The sequence below is a fragment of the Monodelphis domestica genome, chromosome 7 (genome assembly GCF_027887165.1).
Source record: "Monodelphis domestica isolate mMonDom1 chromosome 7, mMonDom1.pri, whole genome shotgun sequence".
NCBI classification, from domain to species: domain Eukaryota; kingdom Metazoa; phylum Chordata; class Mammalia; order Didelphimorphia; family Didelphidae; genus Monodelphis; species Monodelphis domestica.
The window spans coordinates 147311393-147331058 of NC_077233.1; the positions used below are offsets into that span (position 1 = coordinate 147311393).

The 19666-nt window shown below is 40.5% G+C and overlaps 1 protein-coding gene and 1 pseudogene across 3 annotated transcripts; one reads left to right on the plus strand and one right to left on the minus strand.

Moving 5' to 3' along the window:
• Positions 1 to 8038: 8038 nt before the first annotated feature.
• ZNF213 (zinc finger protein 213) lies at positions 8039 to 19301 on the plus strand. 3 transcript variants are annotated; one of them, XM_001370924.4, is made up of 6 exons: positions 8039 to 8172; positions 10631 to 11142; positions 12133 to 12292; positions 12672 to 12757; positions 16378 to 16501; positions 16950 to 19301. In XM_001370924.4, exons 2-6 carry the CDS (start codon positions 10741 to 10743, stop codon positions 17615 to 17617), a joined length of 1440 nt encoding a protein of 479 aa, XP_001370961.1. In that variant the 5' UTR covers positions 8039 to 8172; positions 10631 to 10740; the 3' UTR covers positions 17618 to 19301. The 3 variants fall into 3 exon arrangements, with proteins under 3 accessions (XP_001370961.1, XP_016279606.1, XP_007499182.1); XM_016424120.2 differs by lacking the exons at positions 12672 to 12757; positions 16378 to 16501; XM_007499120.3 differs by lacking the exons at positions 12133 to 12292; positions 12672 to 12757.
• Positions 13681 to 14219, minus strand: LOC130455534 (glucosamine 6-phosphate N-acetyltransferase-like; annotated as a pseudogene).
• Positions 19302 to 19666: the final 365 nt, after the last annotated feature.

Consider the following 19666-nt stretch of genomic DNA (forward strand, 5'->3'; position numbering starts at 1 on the left):
GTTAAATAATAGAGGTGATAATGGGCATCTTTGTTTCACTCCTGATCTTATTGGGAATTCATCTAGTTTATCTCCATTGCAGATGATGTTGGCTGATGGTTTTAGATACTGTTTATTATTTTTAGGAATGACCCTTCTATTCCTATACTTTCTTGTGTTTTCAATAGGAATGGGTGTTGTATTTTGTCAAAGGCTTTTTCTGCATCTATTGAGATAATCATGTGATTTTTGTCAGTTTGCTTGTTGATATGGTCAATTATGTGGATGGTTTTCCTAATATTGAACCATTCTTGCATTCCTGGTATAAATCCTACCTGATCACAATGAATAACCCTCCTGATCACTTGCTGGAGGCTTTTTGCTAGTATCCTATTAAAGATTTTTGCATCTATGTTCATTAGGGAGCTTGGTCTGTAGTTTTATTTCTCCATTTTTGATTGGCCTGGCTTTGGAATCAGTACCATGTTTGTGTCATAAAAGGAATTTGGTAGAACTCCCTCTTTGCCTATCATGTCATATAGTTTGTATAGTATTGGGATTAGCTGTTCTTTGAATGTTTGATAGAATTCACTTGTGAATCCATCTGGCCCTGGGGATTTTTTCTTGGGAATTTTTTGATGGCCTGTTTGATTTCTTTTTCTGATATGGGGTTATTTAAGAATTCTAATTCTTCTTCTGTTACTCTAGGCAATTTATATTTTTGTAAAAATTCATTCATAAACCCTAGATTGGCATATTTATTGCCATATAATTGGGAAAAATAGTTTTTAATGATTGTCTTAATTTTCTCTACATTGGAGGTGAGTTCTCCCTTTCCATCCACAATACTGTTAATTTGGTTTTCCTCTCTCCTCTTTTTTATTAGATTGACCAATATTTTGTCTATTTTTTCCCAAAATACCAGATTCTAATCTTATTTATTAGTTCAATAGTTTTATTATTTTTTATTTTATTAATTTCTCCCTCAATTTTTAGGATTTTGAATTTTGTTTTCTTCTGGGAGGTTTTAATTTGCTTGCTTTCAAGTTTTTTGATTTGCATGTCCAATTCATTGACCTCTGTTCTCCCTAATTTGTTAATATATGAACTCAAGGATATAAATTTTCCCCTGAGTACCACTTTGGCTGCATCCCATAGAGTTTGAAAGGATGTCTCATCATTGTCATTTTCTTCAATGAAATTATTAATTGTTTTTATGATTTGTTCTCTACGCGATTTTGGAGGATCATATTATTTAATGTCCAATTAATTTTTGATTTGGCTCTCCTTGTACCCTTACTGATCATTGTTTTTATTGCCTTATGATCTGAGAAAGTTGCATTTATTATTTCTGATTTTATTCATTTGTATGCCATGTTTTTATGACCTAATATATGGTCAATCTTTGTGAATGTACCATGTGCTGCTGAAAAGGTGTTTTCCTTTTTGTCTCTATTTATTTTTCTCCATATATCTATTAACTCTAATTTTTCTAAGATTTCATTCACCTCTTTTACCTCTTTCTTGTTTATTCTTTGATTTGATTTATCTAAATTTGATAGTGGTAGGTTTAGATCTTCCACTAGTATAGTTTTACTATCGATTTCCTCCTTCAATTCTACTAGTTTCTCCATTAGAAATTTGGATGCTATACCATTTGGTGCATACATGTTGATTAGTGATATTTCCTCATTATCTATACTCCCTTTTATCAGGATGTATTTACCTTCCCTATCCCTTTTAATCAGGTCTATTTTTGCTTTGGCTTTGTCAGATATCATGATTGCAACTCCTGCCTTCTTTCTATCAGTTGAGGCCCAATAGGTCTTACTGCAACCTTTAATTCTGACCCTGTGAGTATCTACCCGCCTCATGTGTGTTTCTTGTAGACAACATATGGTAGGATTCTGGATTATAATCCACTCTCCTATTCCTCTACATTTTATGTGTGAATTTATTCCATTCACGTTCAAAGTTATGATTGTCACTTTTGAATTCCCTAGCATTTTGATATCCTTTCCTCGTTCTGTTCTTTCTTCTTTTGCTATATCCTTTTAACCCGGTGGTTTACTCTTAGTCAATCCCCCTATTCCCTTCCCTTAATATGCTTCCCTTTCTGACCCTTCACTTTTTGTTCCCTTCTTGTTTTTTAGGGTCTGTTATGTTCCCTCTCCCCTCTTCTTCCTTTCCTTTTTTTGTACTCCCTTCCCCCTACCCCCTTTAGTTTTCCCTTCTTCCTTACCCTGTAGGATAAGACTCACTGGTTCTGATGGGTGCACCGGCTCTGAGCACATTCAAGATTCCAATGGATCTAGATGCTCTTCCCTCTCAGAATTGATTTAACTGAGAGTAATGTTAGCGTATTACCTATTAGCACTCTCTTTCTCTCCCTCTCATAAGAGTATTCTTCCCCTCCCCTTCCCATGTGTATCTTTGTGTGACAAAGATTATTCTATTTATTTTATTTTTTCAAGTATCTCTTGGTATCATCATCAATTCCCCCCCACCCTTTTCCTTTTTTTTTTGCATATCATTTTATAGCCTTTAATGCCCCAATCTTTTCCTATGAATGATCTTTCTATTTACTAGAATAATGGAAACAGTTTTTGAGATTTACAAATAACATTTCCCCCATATATTAGTATATATAATTTGATCCTATTGTAGCCTTTAAAGAAGAGAGTTCGGATTTTAAAAACTTTTTTCTCCTTTTCTCTCTCTTTCATATTTACCTTTTCATGTTTCTCTTGATCTTTGTGTTTGGATATCAAACTTTACACTTAGTTCTGGTCTTTTCTTTACAAATACTTGGAAATCTTTTATTTTTGTTGAATGTCCAAACTTTCCCCTGGAAGTATATAGTGAGTTTTGATGGATAGGTCCTTTAGTGTGGAAGCTGCCAGGTCTTGTGTGATCCTGATTGGTGCTCCTTGGTATTTGAATTTCCTCTTTTTGGCTTCTTGTAGAATTTTCTCCTTATCTTGAAAGCTCTGGAATTTGGCAATTACATTTCTGGGAGTTGTTTTTTGGGTATTTAGTGTAGAGGGTGTTCTATGGACTCTTTCAATGTCTATTTTGCCCCCTTGTTCAAGAACATCAGGGCAGTTTTCTTGGATGATCTCTTGTAGTATGATGTCAAGATTTCTGTTTATTTCTGGTTTTTCAAGTAGACTAGTGATTCTCAAATTGTCTCTCCTTCCTCTGTTTTCCTGATTTGTCACCTTGTCAGTGAGATATTTTATGTTTTCTTCTTGTTTGTCAGTCTTTTGACTTTGCCTTATTAATTCTTGCTGTTTTGCAAGATCATTAGTTTCCAGTTGCTCAATTCTGGTCCTTAAGACCTGGTTTTCTGCTTTAACCTTTTGGTATTCAGCTATGATTTCTTCTTCTTTTTTTTTAAAACCATTTCCCACTTCTCTTTCCAGAAGGCTCCCATCTTTTTTATAAGTTCCAATTGAAATTCTTCCAGGGCTTGTGGACAATTTCCATTTTTATTATTTTTTTTTAGGTTTTGCCTTTGTTTGAATTTCATCTGGTATTTCCTCTGTAGCCTGGGTTTTTCCTCCATAAAAATTCTCGAGGGTCACTTTTTAGTAAGGATTTTGAGGCTCCTGTGCATAGTTAGCCATTTCCATGTATGTTTTTCCTTTCCTTTTTAGTCAGAAATCTAAGTAAGCTGGGAAGGTTCTCTGTGTATGGAGTTAAGGAGCAAGGGTTTTGCCTGAGGCAAGCTCTTGAATTTCTGCAGTCCTTTGCAGCTCTTCTCTGTGCTATCTTCCCGGGGGCATCCAAGGTCTGCACTCCCCTGCCTGCCTGGGTTTCCTGTCTAGCTGCTTTCAGGGGTAGGTCCCCAGAAGTCCTAGTCAGCTCCCAAGGACCTAGAGGTGCCCCTTACTCACTCTAGAGGTTCCCCTTGCTGGTTCTGGCCTGTACTGGCTCTGGTTCTCACTCTGTCGGTGGAATGGGGTGTGTGTGGATCAGCTCGTGTTTGGGTGGAATCTTTTTCACCCTCTTATAGTTTGGAAATGCCCCAATTCCATGTACCTTCAATGCTGCTCCCTACTGTACAGTTTCTCCTTTCTTCTGAAAATGATTTTAAAGATCTTTTGAGGTGGTCTTTGTTGGTGTATGTTGGAGAGAGGAAGCGTCCTGCATCTAGGCTGCCTCCATGCTTACCCGGAAGTCCCTCAACCACCCTGCTTTGGAAGCACTGAAAGCTCATAGACCCCCAGTCTTACCTGTGAAAGCAACAGAACAGAGGACAAAAGCTCAAGCCAGACCTTTGGGAGCTGTCCAGCGGTCTCCCTGAGGGTGAGGGTTCACTCTATTTAGATGTGATGATCTGGTTGAGTAATGAAGATGAGAAGCACTGTGTACTCAGGCCCATGTGCATATACGTCACACAGTGTTCTGCCATAGCATTGAGGTTCATTTATTATATAGAGTTTCAAGTACATACTTCTTTGGCACACAATCAATTTTCTACATAAATGTTTCCATGGAACTTAAGATGCACAGCCTAAGGAGATAGTCAATGAAACATTGTTGCTATAGATGAATGACATAGTCAGGGTGATCTAGAGGTTAGTTCTCCCTGATCTAACAGACTCATTGTTACTTTTGATCAGCTTTCATAATCAATCACAATTACTTAGGAGATGGGTAACAAAACATTTTGTAGCTAGGTACAAGGTTAGAGGGTAAGTTAATGACTGACCAAATTTTGGATTTTCCTCAATTTACAAGTTCTATTTTTCTTGTGTTACTTTAAAGTACCTGGCAATGTTGCTTGGTTTCTATCCATAAACAGAATTCAGTGGAGTATGTCTTGAAGATGTTCTTGGCTTGCCTGATTTGTAATGGGAGTGAATGTGGCTCTGTGGAGAAGGAAAGGAGGGGGCAATAATCTTTGGGCTTTAATTCTGTAAATACAATCTTCTGGGGTAATAGTCTGGGGGGATTAAGGTGGGGCATATGTTTATTCAGTAAGTCTTTGCTCTTATATTATTTCTTTTGTGTTGGAGAGAGAACAACAATCATCCATTATTGAGGAAAGTTAAAGAGAGAGAAGTCACAGAGGTAGATCAGTGGGGGCCTCATTCTCTGGGGACTGCCTTTCAGACCCCATTTCCCCAGACTGTGACCTTGTCAGCCAGTGAGGGTATGATGGCACCAGACCCTCCCCAGATCCCCCAACCCCCAGAAGTACACACAGCCCAGCACTAACATAAATTCCAAAGTCAAGAAGTAAGTACTAGAAAGAACCAGCAAAAAAAAAAAAAAAAGAATTTTACCATAGAATCTGAATTTCTGAGTTTCTAAGTTTTTTCTATATAAAAGCTGGCCTTTGTGTGTCTACAGCTTCCACAAAACTCCCCCAAAATTCCTGTTTAATTTCTTATGCTTGAAATATATCTGTGGAGACCATGATGGGGAAAGCTGAGATGTGGAAGAGATGCCTGTATTTGCTTCCTACCCTGAAATCTCCATTTTCCTTATCCTATTCACTTCCTCTCAAATATTCAACCTTAGATCCACTTCCACCAGTCATTTGCTTTCTATGTTTCTATGCCACAAAATAAACTTAACAGAATTAAGTTTCATATTACCTATTCTCAACTAGGGTATCACTCTGGCAGTCTTTTTTATTTTTACTTAATATAACTCTGAGGCTGTTTCAAACTACCTTCTTTCTCTTCAGTTCCTTTATGCCTCCCAGCTCATCTGCTCTTTTACTGAGAAAATTAAGACCATCCATCACAATTTTTTTTTATCTTGTCTAGTCTATGCCTCAAAATCTATATACATTTTCAATCATTTGCTCTAGCTTTGCTATGGTGCCCAAGAAAGAGAAGGCTTTTCTCTTTGTGAACATCAAGTCTTCTACTTGTCCCCTTGATCCCATTACCTCTCATTTCCCCTGGGAGTTTGTCTCACTCCCAATGACCACCCCCTTCCTCTCACTCATTTCCCTTTTTACACTATCTTTTGTAATTCCTTACTTTCTGATTTAGGATCAGATCCTAGGGCAGGAATGGCTATGCAATTGGAATTAAGTGACTTGCCCCTGGGTCAGCAGCTAGGAAGTGTCTGAGGCCATATTTGAATCCAGGACCTCTCATCCTCTATCTACTACTACTTGCCCCTCCCTTTGAAATCTAGCACCCTACCAACAGCAGAGCACTCCCTCCTCACCTCCGCCTTTAAAGCTCAGCTCCAGCACTCACCTCTACACAACTGTTCTTGATCCTTCCAGCTGCTAATCAGTGTCTCTCCCCTGAACTTACTTTGAATTTATTTTTAATATATTATATTGTTACATGTACATAGAATACAAACACCTTGAAGGTCAAGATCAGCTCATATTTGTCTTTATATTTCCTTCACCTAACAAGGTGCTTAATTAATATTTATTTTAGAGTAAGTCTGCAGAGGGCCTTGGACTGGGCAGTTCCCTTCTTTCCCTGCCTTAAGAAGCCCACTCAGTTTGGGGATTAAGGAAAAGGGCAACTCATTCTTTTTTTTTTCTTTTTCAAACGGGATTCCTCCAGACTGACAAACTGACAAAAATATGAACTTTAAAAATATTTTTAATTTTTTTTAAAGGGTCATCCATAATTAGTAGGATGGGGGAGACGAGATCATAAGCATTGAAAAGAAAGAGATTTTTGTGCTTCATAAGATCCCGCAGTGGAGGCTTTCCATGATCACAGCGTCAAGCGTCGACGTATTGGCCTCATTTCTAAAATCATAAATATGCCAGTTTCCAGATTTCATCCCTGGAAGAAAGAGCCTCCCAAAGGCCCAAATTGCCCCTCTCTTGTCCAGGAGACATACTCCAGGATAACTCCTTCCTCCAGCCCAAACTATATACATCCCCCACGATGTTACTCTTTTGATCTTTTGAAACTTTGGCTGTAAAAATAAACCTAAATCGCTGCTAACGGCACCGCCAGCACTCGATTTATAAGTATGTGATTTTTCTCCCTCTATTAACTTTTCTCCCATTATAGTCTCAAAAAAAAAAAAAAAGCCTCCCTCTGAAACTACATCCCCCAAGAAGCTCCTCTTCTGAGCTAGGTTAACCTAGGAAGCTTCTCTCTCGTCCCGCCCAGATGATATTAACCAGTAAGTCCCGCCTCCCAGACTACATCCGATTGAAAACTCCTCCCTCCCATACTGGAACTCCAGGATGCTCCTGACCCAGGAGGTCAGAAGAATTAAGGATGGAAATGATTGGGTCACTCGGAAAAAAGCCGTTTTCCCAGGCTCACGTTTTCCATCTCTCAGAGGCCAGATAACCTTTTCTTCAGACCCCCGGAGGAGCGACTCAGTGATTATTCGAGGGATCAGTCCCTTGAAAGAGGGGCAGGTTAACCACAAATATATCCCGGGCTAAAAATTCATCAAGACACTTCCGGCAGAACAAGGAGGATTCTGGAATTTAACCCTTCCCTTTCACAGCAGTGACTTTCACAGTTTCACTCGAGTGTTCCAGTCCCAGAATTTTAGATTCTAGAGTGGTATTTTACACTATCCTCCTCCAAAAATAAGGGATGCCGGATTTTACCTGGCCCGGCTTTTTTTGCCCTCCGGAAGTTAATCTTCGAGTCTGCTCTGATAGGCATGGATAAATTATCCTCTTTGCCCATTGGCTAAGAAGAGACTGGCTTGGCTATGGCGCCGCTGTACATCCTGGGTGTTGTAGTCTCCATTCCTAGAAGTCTCCTGACCGGGATTTCGTTTCCCAGAATACTCCGCGGCAAAGTCAGGTTGGGGTTCTGGTAGCAGAACCCGAAGCCGGCGGTTCCTCTGCTGCTTGCTGAGTGTCCCCGGGGGCGCAGCATCCGTGGCGGCTTGGCGTTCTCTTGTGACCGCTTCCGAGAGCCTCCGCAGTGTCCCGAGAAGGCCGAGGCCGGACCCTGCCACCCGGAGCTCCGGGGTCGTGGTGAGCAGTTGATGTCAGTTGGTTTTCGGTCCCTGAACTGCGGGGCAGAGCCCGCGGGGACGCAATGGGGTCCCGGGCCGACTGCGCCCGGACGAGGCCGGATGCCCAGGCGCCACCCCTTGACCAGCGAACAGATGGAGGGACCCGAAGCCACGACAGCAATAATAATCGGAATAACGATGGCAGCGCACCCGCCTGCAGCGCTTTACCGTTCATCCAGACCTCTTCCCATGTCTCTGTGTGAGGTAGGGCAGACATTAATATCGTACCCATTTACCGATGTTGAAACTGAGGCTCAGTGAAGTCAATTTACTTGTTGCATTTAGTTCGTCAAACATTAAGCACAGGATATTTCAGTAGGCACCGAGGAGATACAAAGTATTTTTGTATACAGCCTCTGCCCTCCTGGAATCTACAATCCTGTAACAATGCAGGAGTCATGCCTAGTGCAAGTATACTATGGAAGCTGAGTTTGTCCTCTTGGAAGTGAGCCTTTGCTCTGTGAATTTCTCCTTGCATGCTGACTACCTCTTTGTGCTTTGCAACTTCTCCTAGTGCTATAGTTTCAGGTGCTGTTGTAGATTACTATTTTCTAACCCTAAAACTCTGGCTTAGCCCTGTGCCTGGCACATAAATAATAATAAGCTTAATGAATGCTTATTCTCTTCCCCTTTTTGTTCCCAATTTAACATTCTATCTGTGCCTTTGTCTCCCGTATCTGAAATGCAGCCCCCCCCCCTTCACCTCCACATCTTAGAACCTCCATAGGGGTTTCTAGGTTCTAGAACTCCACAGGAGTTGAAGGCTTAGCTCATATACTTTGGCTCCTAAGGCAAGCTTTTGCTGTCTGCCCCCTCCCCCAAAGTACCCTCTCCCTTCTCAAATTGTGTGTATTTATTTTTCTGAATATATGTTGAATATAAGTAAGCAACTTGTGTACAGAAACAATTTTTGCTTTTTCTTTGTGCTTACTATCATGCTTTGCTCAAATTAGTCAATTGCCTATTCGTTTGGATTAGAGGGATTTTCCAATTGTTAGAAAGTACTTCCTTGAATTGAACCTTTATCTGTTTCTATATGATTTGCAATTATCTTTCCTAGTCTCATATCTCTCTATTGAATTGTAAATTCCTTTAGGACCTTGACTGTCAAGGTTTACAGCTCTGTATCCACAGGGCCTTGCAGACAATAGAGATTTATTTAATAAATATTTGTTGAATTAAGATTGGAGAGGTGAAGTGATTTGCCCTGAGACAAAGCTAAGCTAGTCTTAGAGATGGCTTTCAGACCCTGATGTCCTGACTCCAAGGCTTGTGCTCTTTCCAGTATAACAGGCTTTCTCTCCAGATATGCATACAGAACCACTGAATATGATGACAGGTATACTTTGGCCCATTTGCTTGGGCCTTCAGGAAATTTCCTTTCCCACTTGGAAAGGAGGTAGGTTGGTTGGGACCCCTTTGCCTTACCCAGTATTGGATCCAGAGATTCTGATAGAAACAGTCTTGTACCTGTGCAGGTGGGATTGTAGCTCCTTTCCTTCTTTAAGTTTGAGGAAAATCACTGAAACAACATTTTTTTGTAGCTTAGAGCCATGGAATCTTAAATTTAGAAGGCTGTTTCAAGTTAACTTTCTACTTGATACAGAAACCCCCTCTTTAACTTTTCAGAGTAGTGGATATCCAGACACTTCCATAACCTTAAAGATGCTCCATTTGTTAGAAAATTCTTTGTATGTATTGGAACCTACGTCTGGCACAGAAATAACTGACTGCAAAAAAAAAAAAGGACATCTAGCACATTTGACATTTAATCTGCATTCTTAACATTTTCTCTATAACTTTCTTAAGTACAGAATAAGGTTTTCCAATTTCCAAGCTATGTGCTCACACTGAAAATTGAATGATTGATTTGAGAGCTGTTATGAGCTGGCTCTAGCACACCATTGCTGCCATGGTTATTGTGAAGAAAAAACTTTATACATCTTAAAGTCTGGGTAAATGGAGCTATTGTAATTACTGTTTCCATTGATCCTGATCCCTCCCAACCTGGATTTGAATTTTGGCTCTTCTTTCTACTTATGTGACCTTGGGCAAGTCATGACTTCTCTGGGGTTCACTTTCATCTGTAAAATGAGTCAGTTGAACTAGATGATCCCAGAGGAGCTTTCCAGCCCTAAATCTGTAAGTCCTTGAAGCTCCATGGGTAAGTTATACTTCCCCTTTTCACATGATGTTCCATCAGAGGATTGACAATACTTTTTCTTTTCCCAGTCTTCTCAACTTAACTGTAATGATGGCCAACGTTCCTTGAGGTTACAAAGTGTTAATTCAATTCAACAAACATTTAGTCACCATCCACGTTGTATTAGAAAGCCCTGTGCTCAATGCTGAGGATACAAAGATGAAGTCAGGCACAGACTGCTTACTAGTATTTTATAGTATAAGAAGTAGGATGAGGCATGTGTACAAATAACTGTAATACAAGGCAGTGTATAAAAAATTGGAAGCAGAATTCTAATTTTCCACTGGGGACAACAAAAAAGGCTTTATGGTAGAGGAAAACTGAGTTGGGCCCTGACAGAAGTATTTTTTTATTCCTAAGGCCCTGGCTTAGGACTGGATGAATGAGGCTGAGTTTTATTTTTTGTGTGTATGTGTGATACACACCAGCTATTACTCTGATTTTTTTTTCTTTCCTCAGGAGAAGTTCTCTCACAGGTGCCCAGAGGCAAGACATTGTTCTCTTGGGAAACAGTCGGTGTCCAGAGCACAAGTCAGAATTAAATTGATATTGTGACTCAAAGTGTGGTGATGGCTACAACTCCAGGCAACCAGATCCAGGCCTCAGTGGAACCAGAGGGACTTTTGATAGTAAAGGTGGAGGAAGATTCCTTCTGGGATAAAGAAACTCCTCGACCTAAGGAAGACACAGATTCGGAGATCTTCCGTCAGTGTTTTAGGCAGTTCCATTACAGAGAGACAGATGGGCCTCATGAAGCTTTCAGTCAGCTGTGGGAACTCTGTTGTCGGTGGCTGAGGCCAGAAACTCGAACAAAGGAGCAGATTCTGGAGCTGCTGGTGCTGGAGCAGTTTTTGACCGTCCTGCCTGGAGGCATCCAGGGTTGGGTGAGGGAACGTTGCCCAGCAAGTGGGGAAGAAGCTGTAGCCATGGTGGAGGACTTACAGAAGCAGCCCAGAAACTCACTGCAGCAGGTGAGCTGCTTGTTGCTACCTGAATGAAGAAAAAGTGGAGGAACTAAAAGGTTTGGAGAGGGAAAGACTCTTCTTTATCCTTGGCTTACATGTGGACATTCCTATCTTAGATTTCAGTCTTAAATGTTCTTAAGCATGTCTGTATATGTTGAGGCTGCAAAACAAAAACAGTGCTAATAGTACACATTTCTGTTGCATTTTACAGTTTATAGCATTTTACGGAGTGCTTTTTTCTCAATCACTTTGAGAGCTAAGTAGTATAGATATTTTTATCCTCATTTTAATAGGAATAGGAAACTGAAGCCCAGAGAGGGACAGTGCCTTCCCAGAGTTCATAAAGCTAGAAAAGAGCAGAACTGCAACTTGACCCCATGTCCATGTTATTTCTTTGAAAGAATCATCTGACAAAAATGCCATGATACTTTTTGACAGTAAGAAAAGACCTCGATGTTTTCAAACATCTGAAGAGCTCTCAGGTAGAAGCAGGGTTAGAGTTGTTTTCCTCTGCCCTGGAGGATGGAACTAGAAGCAGAGAGCAGAAGAACTAAACTTAGTAAAAGGAAGATGTCCAGTGATGAAATGAGCTCTCTTGGGCAAGATGCAAATCTGTTACTGTTAGCCTTTAAACAGAGGTTAATTTGATTACCTATTGGGGATACTACAGGGAAGGAAAACGGTTATACTAGTCTTAGCCTTAAAAGTCCCATTTGACTCCAAGATGCTGGGTCTGATTCTGGTTCTAGTCAGTGCTTTTTGCTTGTCATTGGTCTCTAACTGATCGCTTATCAATTCATATCTTTGTGGGGTTCAATGGGAGTATAGTATAGCATTTCACATTGTTTTATGCTGCGAGGAACCAGATGATTTGTTTCCTTACTTCCCTTTCTTGCATCCCTGAAGGATGTACCCTGTGTTTTATTTTGGGGGTTTTAACTGAGACTCCCTGACCTTGGACCTTGCACTGATGGCATATATGTTGTGCATGGACAGGAAGAGCCCTCAGAGGAGACGGAGACTCAGGGAGGAGGACGGGGGTCCTCAGGCCTCCTGCTGGCACAGGGGGAGACCCATGCCAAGGGGGTGTCTCAAGAGGAAGGGGCGTGGAGCCGAAGTCCAGGAACAGGATCCCAAGAACAGAGGAGCCATGACTGTAAGTCAGTCTCCATCCCTGTAGGAGAGGGGATTTAGAGATGAACTGGGAAAACTTGAGCAGGGGAGAAGGGCTTTTAGAACAGATTGTGTGAGGGAGAGAGAGACTTTTTTCCTTTGACCTCTAGATGAAGGTAATATGATCAATGGGACCGTTAGGGTCAAAAAAGGACTGAATGTAATTACTTTAATGCTTCTAAGTATAGGGTCAGGATTCTTTTCATCCTCTAGGTCATTGTACAGTTGGTATAGGTCTAAATGGGGCCTTTCATGGGTTCCATTGAGCTCTAAGTGCTATAGAGGGAGATTGTGAGTCCTGGAGAGGGCTATAGTTATAGACTTAATCTGGTTTCCCTAATGGTTCTGTTCTTTGTCCACAGCTCAACATGCTTCCCAGCTTCCTGCCCTTCTAAAGGAGGGGAGCACCAGAGAGATGGTGGATGCATTTTTTTCCTCTGGGATCCATGTGAGTTATGGATACCTTAGGACTTTGATGTGCTGACAACATAGGACATGATATGACATCACTCTTATATTCTGAGAAGAGTTCTTGACTTTTTTATGACTCTATAGACATGAAATGCCTTTTGAGTATAGAGCACTTTGCTAAGTGTTATGGGAGATACAAAGTTTAAGAGATTGCCCCTACTCTCATGGACATTACAATCTATTAAAAACAGAATGTGATAAGAACAATAAATAATAATAGTCAAAGAAGTACAGTGAAAGTGCTACTTGAAGTCTAAGGGAGAAGGGAGGTGAATACCAAATTGGGTGATCAGGGTATACTTAATGAAGGAAGTAATATATGAGTTTAGCTTCTCTTACTTTTAATTTTTTACAGTTATAATCTGATTTTTGTCACTATTATTAATAGCTCTCCAAAATTTCTCTATTTTAGTGAGTTGTATATGACTAATATATTTAATATTAAGAAGTCAGCCTACAATTAAACCTTTATCAATATAAGTACTTGATTATACCTAAAGAAACTAGTTTCGAATAATTTTTGTACAATATAGTATATTCTGTTATATACAGTTTCTTTGGAATAAAATGTATAGATAGTAAACATATACTCTAAACTTTGAGTACAAAAAATAAAACATAGCTTTAGAAAAATATACTAGAAAAAAATCAAGTTAAAATTATATTCCTTCATGTAAAAGTCATCTTCTACATAACATTCTGATTCTAAACAGTCTAATATCACAGTGTGCCCTACCAATCCAAACTAATATTTTAATAATATGCCAAACTTATGGACTAAAATTTTTGTCCACTATTTTAAGGAGGAGTCACTATTTTTGTAAGAATAAAATACTTTGATTTTCCAAAAGAATAACTGAGTAGCAATAAGCTGCTTTGCTTACATTCTAAAAATGATTATTATTTTAGAAACCTGGGATACATGTAGTTGTCTTCAGATACAACATTTCGAAACTTTTTATAGAAACAATTTTCGTGGGAGACCCTCAAAAGTAATTTTTAACAGTTCAATTTTTTACTTCACAGAGTCAGAGCTGATAGCAGTTTTCCCATTTGCTTTCCTCTATATTCATCACTTAAAAAAATATCAACTCTTCTCTCTTTGCATGTGAATGGATGAATTTATGTTCTATTATCTGGGTAACCCTAGCAACAATCTGCCCTGTAGTGACATCTTCTGCAATTGTAACATAAGAATCCCCTCATTTCCTCATGTGCTCAGGTGATCTCAAATTGCTCAGGGCTGACCACTCCAGTTACTGTCAACTGACCAAGTACCTTCAAAAACTCTGTTTAGATCTGCCATACAAAGAGACCTTAAAACCAAGCTCTATCTTCAGTGTATAGAGAAAAAGGCTCAAGAAGATGTAGTATTTTTCACTCCGTTCCACCTCTTTTGAAAGACTTGTGTCAAACATCTGTGTTTGATCAGGTTTCATGATTGTGACAAGGTTTGGTAGTGAGGTGTCAAATCCACATTCTCCTTCAGCTCCAGTTCTTGAGTTTAGCTTGGAAGAGTAAAGTAGGTAGGAAATTCAACAGATAAAAGGATTCCAACATAGTTCAGTTTGACTGGAACATAGACTAATACTTGGAAGAGAATAGTATGAGTTAGGGTGGTAAGTGATTATAAAGATCCCTAAATGCTAAATAAATGCCAGGCATTTATTTTTCATTATTTTGTGGCTGTTAAGAGCTGCTGAAGGAGTTTGAAATAGCTCTTTGCCTAAGGAAAAGAAATCTGGCATTGCTATGAAGGATCAGTTGGGTGAGAGAGAGCCTTGGGTTAGAAAGACTTGTTAGGAAATTACTTTAATAGTCCTAAAATAATGGCTATGAGAGTAGACAGGAGGTAGAGGTGAGACATATTTCAGAGATAAAAACAATAAGACTTGATCAGTAATGCATATAAGCACAAAGATGGGAGATGTCAAACACTAAGATTTCCAATATAGGAGACTGAATCGTGTTTCTATAAACAGAAATAAGGGAAGCTAGATGGCTCAGTGCATAGAAAGCCAAACCTGGAGGCAAGGGGGCCTAGGTTCATACTTCCCTTTTTTTTTGTTTGTTTGTTTCTTAGGAAGCAATACTTCCTAACTATGAGGTTCTGGGCAAGTCATTAACCCCTATTGCCTAGCCTTTATCTCTCCTCTCTTGGAACCAATACTTAGTATTGATTCTAAGACAGAAGATAAGGGCTTTTATTTATTATTTTTATTTTCTTTTTGTTATTTTAAAATTTTTTTCATGGTTACATGATTCATGTTTTCTACTTCCCTAATCCTTCCCCCTTCCTGGAGCTGACAAGTAATTCCACTGGGTTATACATACATATATTATCTCTTGAACCCATTTCCATATTATTCATTTTTGTAAAAGAGCAATCCTTTAACACCAAAACCCCAAATCATATACCCATATAAATAAACAAGTGATAAGTCATATGTTTTTCTTCTGCATTTCTACTCCTACATTTCTTTCTCTAGATGTGGATAGAATTTTTTTTCATAAGTCCCACAGAATTGTCCTGGATCATTGTATTGCTATTAGTAGCAAAGTCAACTACATTTGTTCGTCCCACAGGGTTTCAGTTTCTGTGTACAATGTTCTCCTGGTTCTGCTTATTTCACTGTGCATTAGTTCATGGAGATCTTTCCAGTTCTTATAGAAATCCATCAATTCATCATTTAATAAGGATTTATTAAAAAAAAAAAAAGAAAAGCAGAGATAGTGAAGTCAGAAGGAATATTAACTTTTATGAGGAAAACAGAAAGTTGGGTTTTAAACATATTTGAAATCCAGGCAGAAATATTTTATAAACAGATGGAGTTGAGTTAGACTTAGGGAGAGAGAAAAGGAATAGAGATACAGGCTTTAGAGTCATCCATGTAGAGATGATGACTTTAAAGCCTAGAGTTCTTCCCTAGGGTCCATAAACTTGGGTTTCTTTTTTTAAAAATTAGTAATCATATTTTAGTATAAGTAGTTTTCTTTTTAATCTTCTGTATTTCATTTTATATATTTTAAAACATTCTGAGAAAGGGTCCATAAGCTTCCCCAGATTGCCAGAAGAGTCTTTGATACACAAAAGGTTAAAGAATGAATAGGAATCCATTGGGCAAGGAGAAAGGGCAAGTTAGGGAAAGGAACAGTGTAAGAAAAGGCCAGGAGAGAGAGGGTGTCCTCTTCATAATACAGATTTTAGGTTGGGATATCACTTAATTATATTTGTAAGATTTTCCCCCCTCCCTTCACAGCATTGTGTGGTGGAAAGAATACTGGATGGGGGAATCAGGAGAGACTCTGGTACCCACAAGCTAAGTGATCATGGACAAGATACTTCTTTTCGGAGTCTCAGTTTCTTCATCTACAAAATGTAGACAGTAATTCTCACAAATTGTCAGGATAATCAAGAGAAATTAGAGAATCCTTTGAGAAGTTTGTAAAGCACTTAGCATGACTCAAGGCACCATCTAAATTCATTTGTTTTTGGTCCTTTGACCTTGTCACATCCCAGCCCTCTAAATCTAGACCTGAAGGGTGAGAATGTCCTAAAGTCAGCTTACACTGAGCCAGATTGTCCCATTGTTTCAGGGACCGATGACTATTGGAGATGTGCCCTTTTATCTCTCCCGGGAAGAATGGGGTTGTCTGGACCCTGCTCAGAGGGAGCTCTTCTGCCACATAAAACGAGAGAACTTCTGCAATGTCTCTCTGGGTAAGGACTAGTTTTCATCCATGGTTGAGTCTCTAATGTGTTCAGTTCCCTGAGCTCTATAGGCTGTTGAACCTTGTGAACTCAAGACAGTGGCTCCTCTTAGTTTGGCCCATGGCAAAGGAACTGTGACTGTGACTGTGACTGACTTTTTAGGCAAATAACCACTCACTTCCCCAGAAGGTATGGGGTCTTCATCTGCTTCCTCTTGGTCATGTGGTTTTCCAGATTCCATTAGAAGGGTGGGCAGGCATGATGCAAGAAGGTAAGTTCTCCCTTGTTCTGAAGGACAGACTGGTCACAAAATAGATAGTAGCAGTCAGAATAGTCTCTTCTTCATTTCCTTAGTGGCTTGGTAGACTTTGCCCCTCACTTTCTCCTAAAATTAGATAGTTTAATTTTTCTTCTCTTGTATCAGCTGAGATGCCTAATGATCTGTTTCTCCACCCAGGTCTGGAGATGAAGAGCCAGAATGAGAGAGCTTTCTCTCAGGCTAGTTTGAAAGAAATAGACCCACTGCCTGGCAGATCTGGAGGTGAAGTACCCTGGAGCACTGAGGAAGGTGAAGTTTGGGAAAGTGAGAATATACCTGAGAGAGAACTGGGACAAGAGCACTCTGGGGGGGTGAGGAGAGGACGCCCTCCTACACGCAGGAGACAATTCAGAGACCTGGCAACTGAGAAACCCCATAGTTGCCAGCAGTGTGGAAAACGCTTCCGTTGGGGCTCAGACTTGTCACGGCACCAGCGTACACACACAGGGGAGAAGCCCCACAAGTGCCAGGAATGCGAGAAAAGTTTCCGCAGCTCCTCAGATCTTGTTCGCCACCAAGGTGTCCACACAGGTGAGAAACCTTTCACCTGTACTGAGTGTGGCAAGAGCTTCAGCCGAAGTGCATACCTCACTGACCACCAGCGTATCCACACTGGTGAGAAACCTTATGAGTGTACTGAGTGTGGCAAGAGCTTCTCCCTCCGCTCCTACCTGTTAGACCACCGTCGAGTGCACACTGGTGAGCGTCCCTTTGGCTGCAGTGAATGTGACAAGAGTTTCAAGCAGCGGGCGCACCTCATTGCCCACCAGAGCCTTCATGCAAAGATGGCACAGTCAGTGGGATGACCAAGGCTCCACCAGATGAAAAGAGATTCCAAAGTAAGATGACAAAAGTCTAATCACCAAGTATCCATGTTGGGGCCTGCCAAGCACTCTCAAGAATATTTGGAAATGCCCCTTTCTAGGGGAGGGCCATTCTTGCCCTCCTTAGGATACCAGGAGGATCTTCTTATCTTTCATTTCCCTGATAGCTATGTTGCCACCTTTCCTCTACCTCCAGCTAATATCGATGTGGACAAGGAAAACTCAGCTGTCACAAAAAACTGACTTTCACTCCTATTTCCCTGGTCCCCTTGAACTTGTGGAACATAGGCATCTCTTCATATTTCTCAGAACCAAGAAGTGAATTTTATTACCTTTTAATATTTGTTTATTTTCCCCTTCTGTTCTCCTTCCCATCTTCCTTTATCATTCTCCCTCTAGGTTTCTGGAACCTGGGATTATATACTAGTTTGAAAGGATAAGGGAATACAGAAATGTAGGGAGGTTGAGGCAAGTCCCTTACCTCCCTCTACTTTGCGTAGTCACTCCCCTGACCACTATCCAATCTCAACTTCAACAGTCCCCTAAAGGCTTTTGGCCATAAAAATGCTTTTATTTTCTTCCACTCTGATTGAGATCCATAGTCAAAAGGAATTCCTTCCAGCAGGATGTAGCTGTCTCTTTATTGGATGATGATAGCATTATTGAAGCCATCATTTTCATTAGAATTAATCCTCCTGCCTTTGTTGACCTGTATCTCCTGGAAGTGGGAAGACGGGGAAAGGAATGGCGTGTGAATTAATCAGTGGAAAGTATTTGTGTATGGGGTGATGCAGTGGATATTCTTTCCCAGCCTCCTCCTTTACTCCCTGATTCAGCTTCAGTCTGCCTTGCTTCCTTCAAGAATTCTCCAATTGGTTTCAGCTTTTGCTGCTACTAAGCTGACATCTTGGTTCTGCCACCTGCTTTCCTTCAAAGCATTTTTTTCTTATACAACAGCATATTAAATGTTTCTGCATTTCTGGAGTCTTGAGAATGGAGGTAGGCTCTAGGTAAAGCTCCATCAATGATTTGGGAAGGACTCCAAAGGGGATTTCAGGCCTCTGGCTCTCTGAAGAAGGTTGAGGAGGACAGTTCTTAGTCATTCTTCTGGAGACTAATGAGAGTGTCTCTTCCATGTTCTCCATCTCTCCTTACCCTGCCTGACCCTCCCCCCCCCATCACCACCACCTTCAATTTCTTCCTTTACTTGAATCCTGCCCCCACCTAGAAGACAGCTGTAAGTCCACCTTCTCTTTCCCATTTCACTTCTGCCTCCTGAACCTTTCTGACCTTATTTTTGTGGCTGTCCTTAAGTTCTCTACATCCTTCCCAAGAGATTAAGTAGAGTGACCATTGACCTGTAGAAGGGCAGGAAAGTACACTCCTTTTGATAATCCCGGGATCATACTTGCCTTTTAAAATAATTGGTGCCACACAATGACATTTTGTAGCCATTCAAGTTCTCATATTTTGTATGATTTCTACATTTTGTATGTAGAGGTTTTTCCATGTAGAAACAGTCCGTGGAATGGACGATAGGGGCACTCGGAACACCTGTGCCTTTCAGCCCAAGCCAGGGCTAGATTTCTTAAAGGAAACGAGACTATGAGTATTCTCTCCCAGAGGGGACGAGGAAAGTTCAAATAAAAGTGGAAAAATCTCCCTTCACTGTGGTCATGTCCTTCTTAATAGCACTGGTGCCCTTCCAGCAGGGATTCATCTCAGTTCGTGGTCACCTCAGCTTAGTGAAAAACTGAGGCCAGACTGTGGCCTCACAACTCTGACCTTCTAGGAGTAATGCGGCATTTTGCCACTTGGTGGCGCTAACTTCTCATTTTATATACCCAAGCAACTGGTTTGGACAGCCTTCTTCCCGGAAAGTTAGTGCCTGAGCTTTAGGTACTAGCCCAGGGCAACACCCCTGAAGTGATCTGGCTCTCTGAGTGGTCTGAGGTTGCAGGAATTTTAGATTTATTCTCCAAGACCTTTCTCCTGCCTACTAGCTATGTGATCCGAAACAATTCCTTTTCT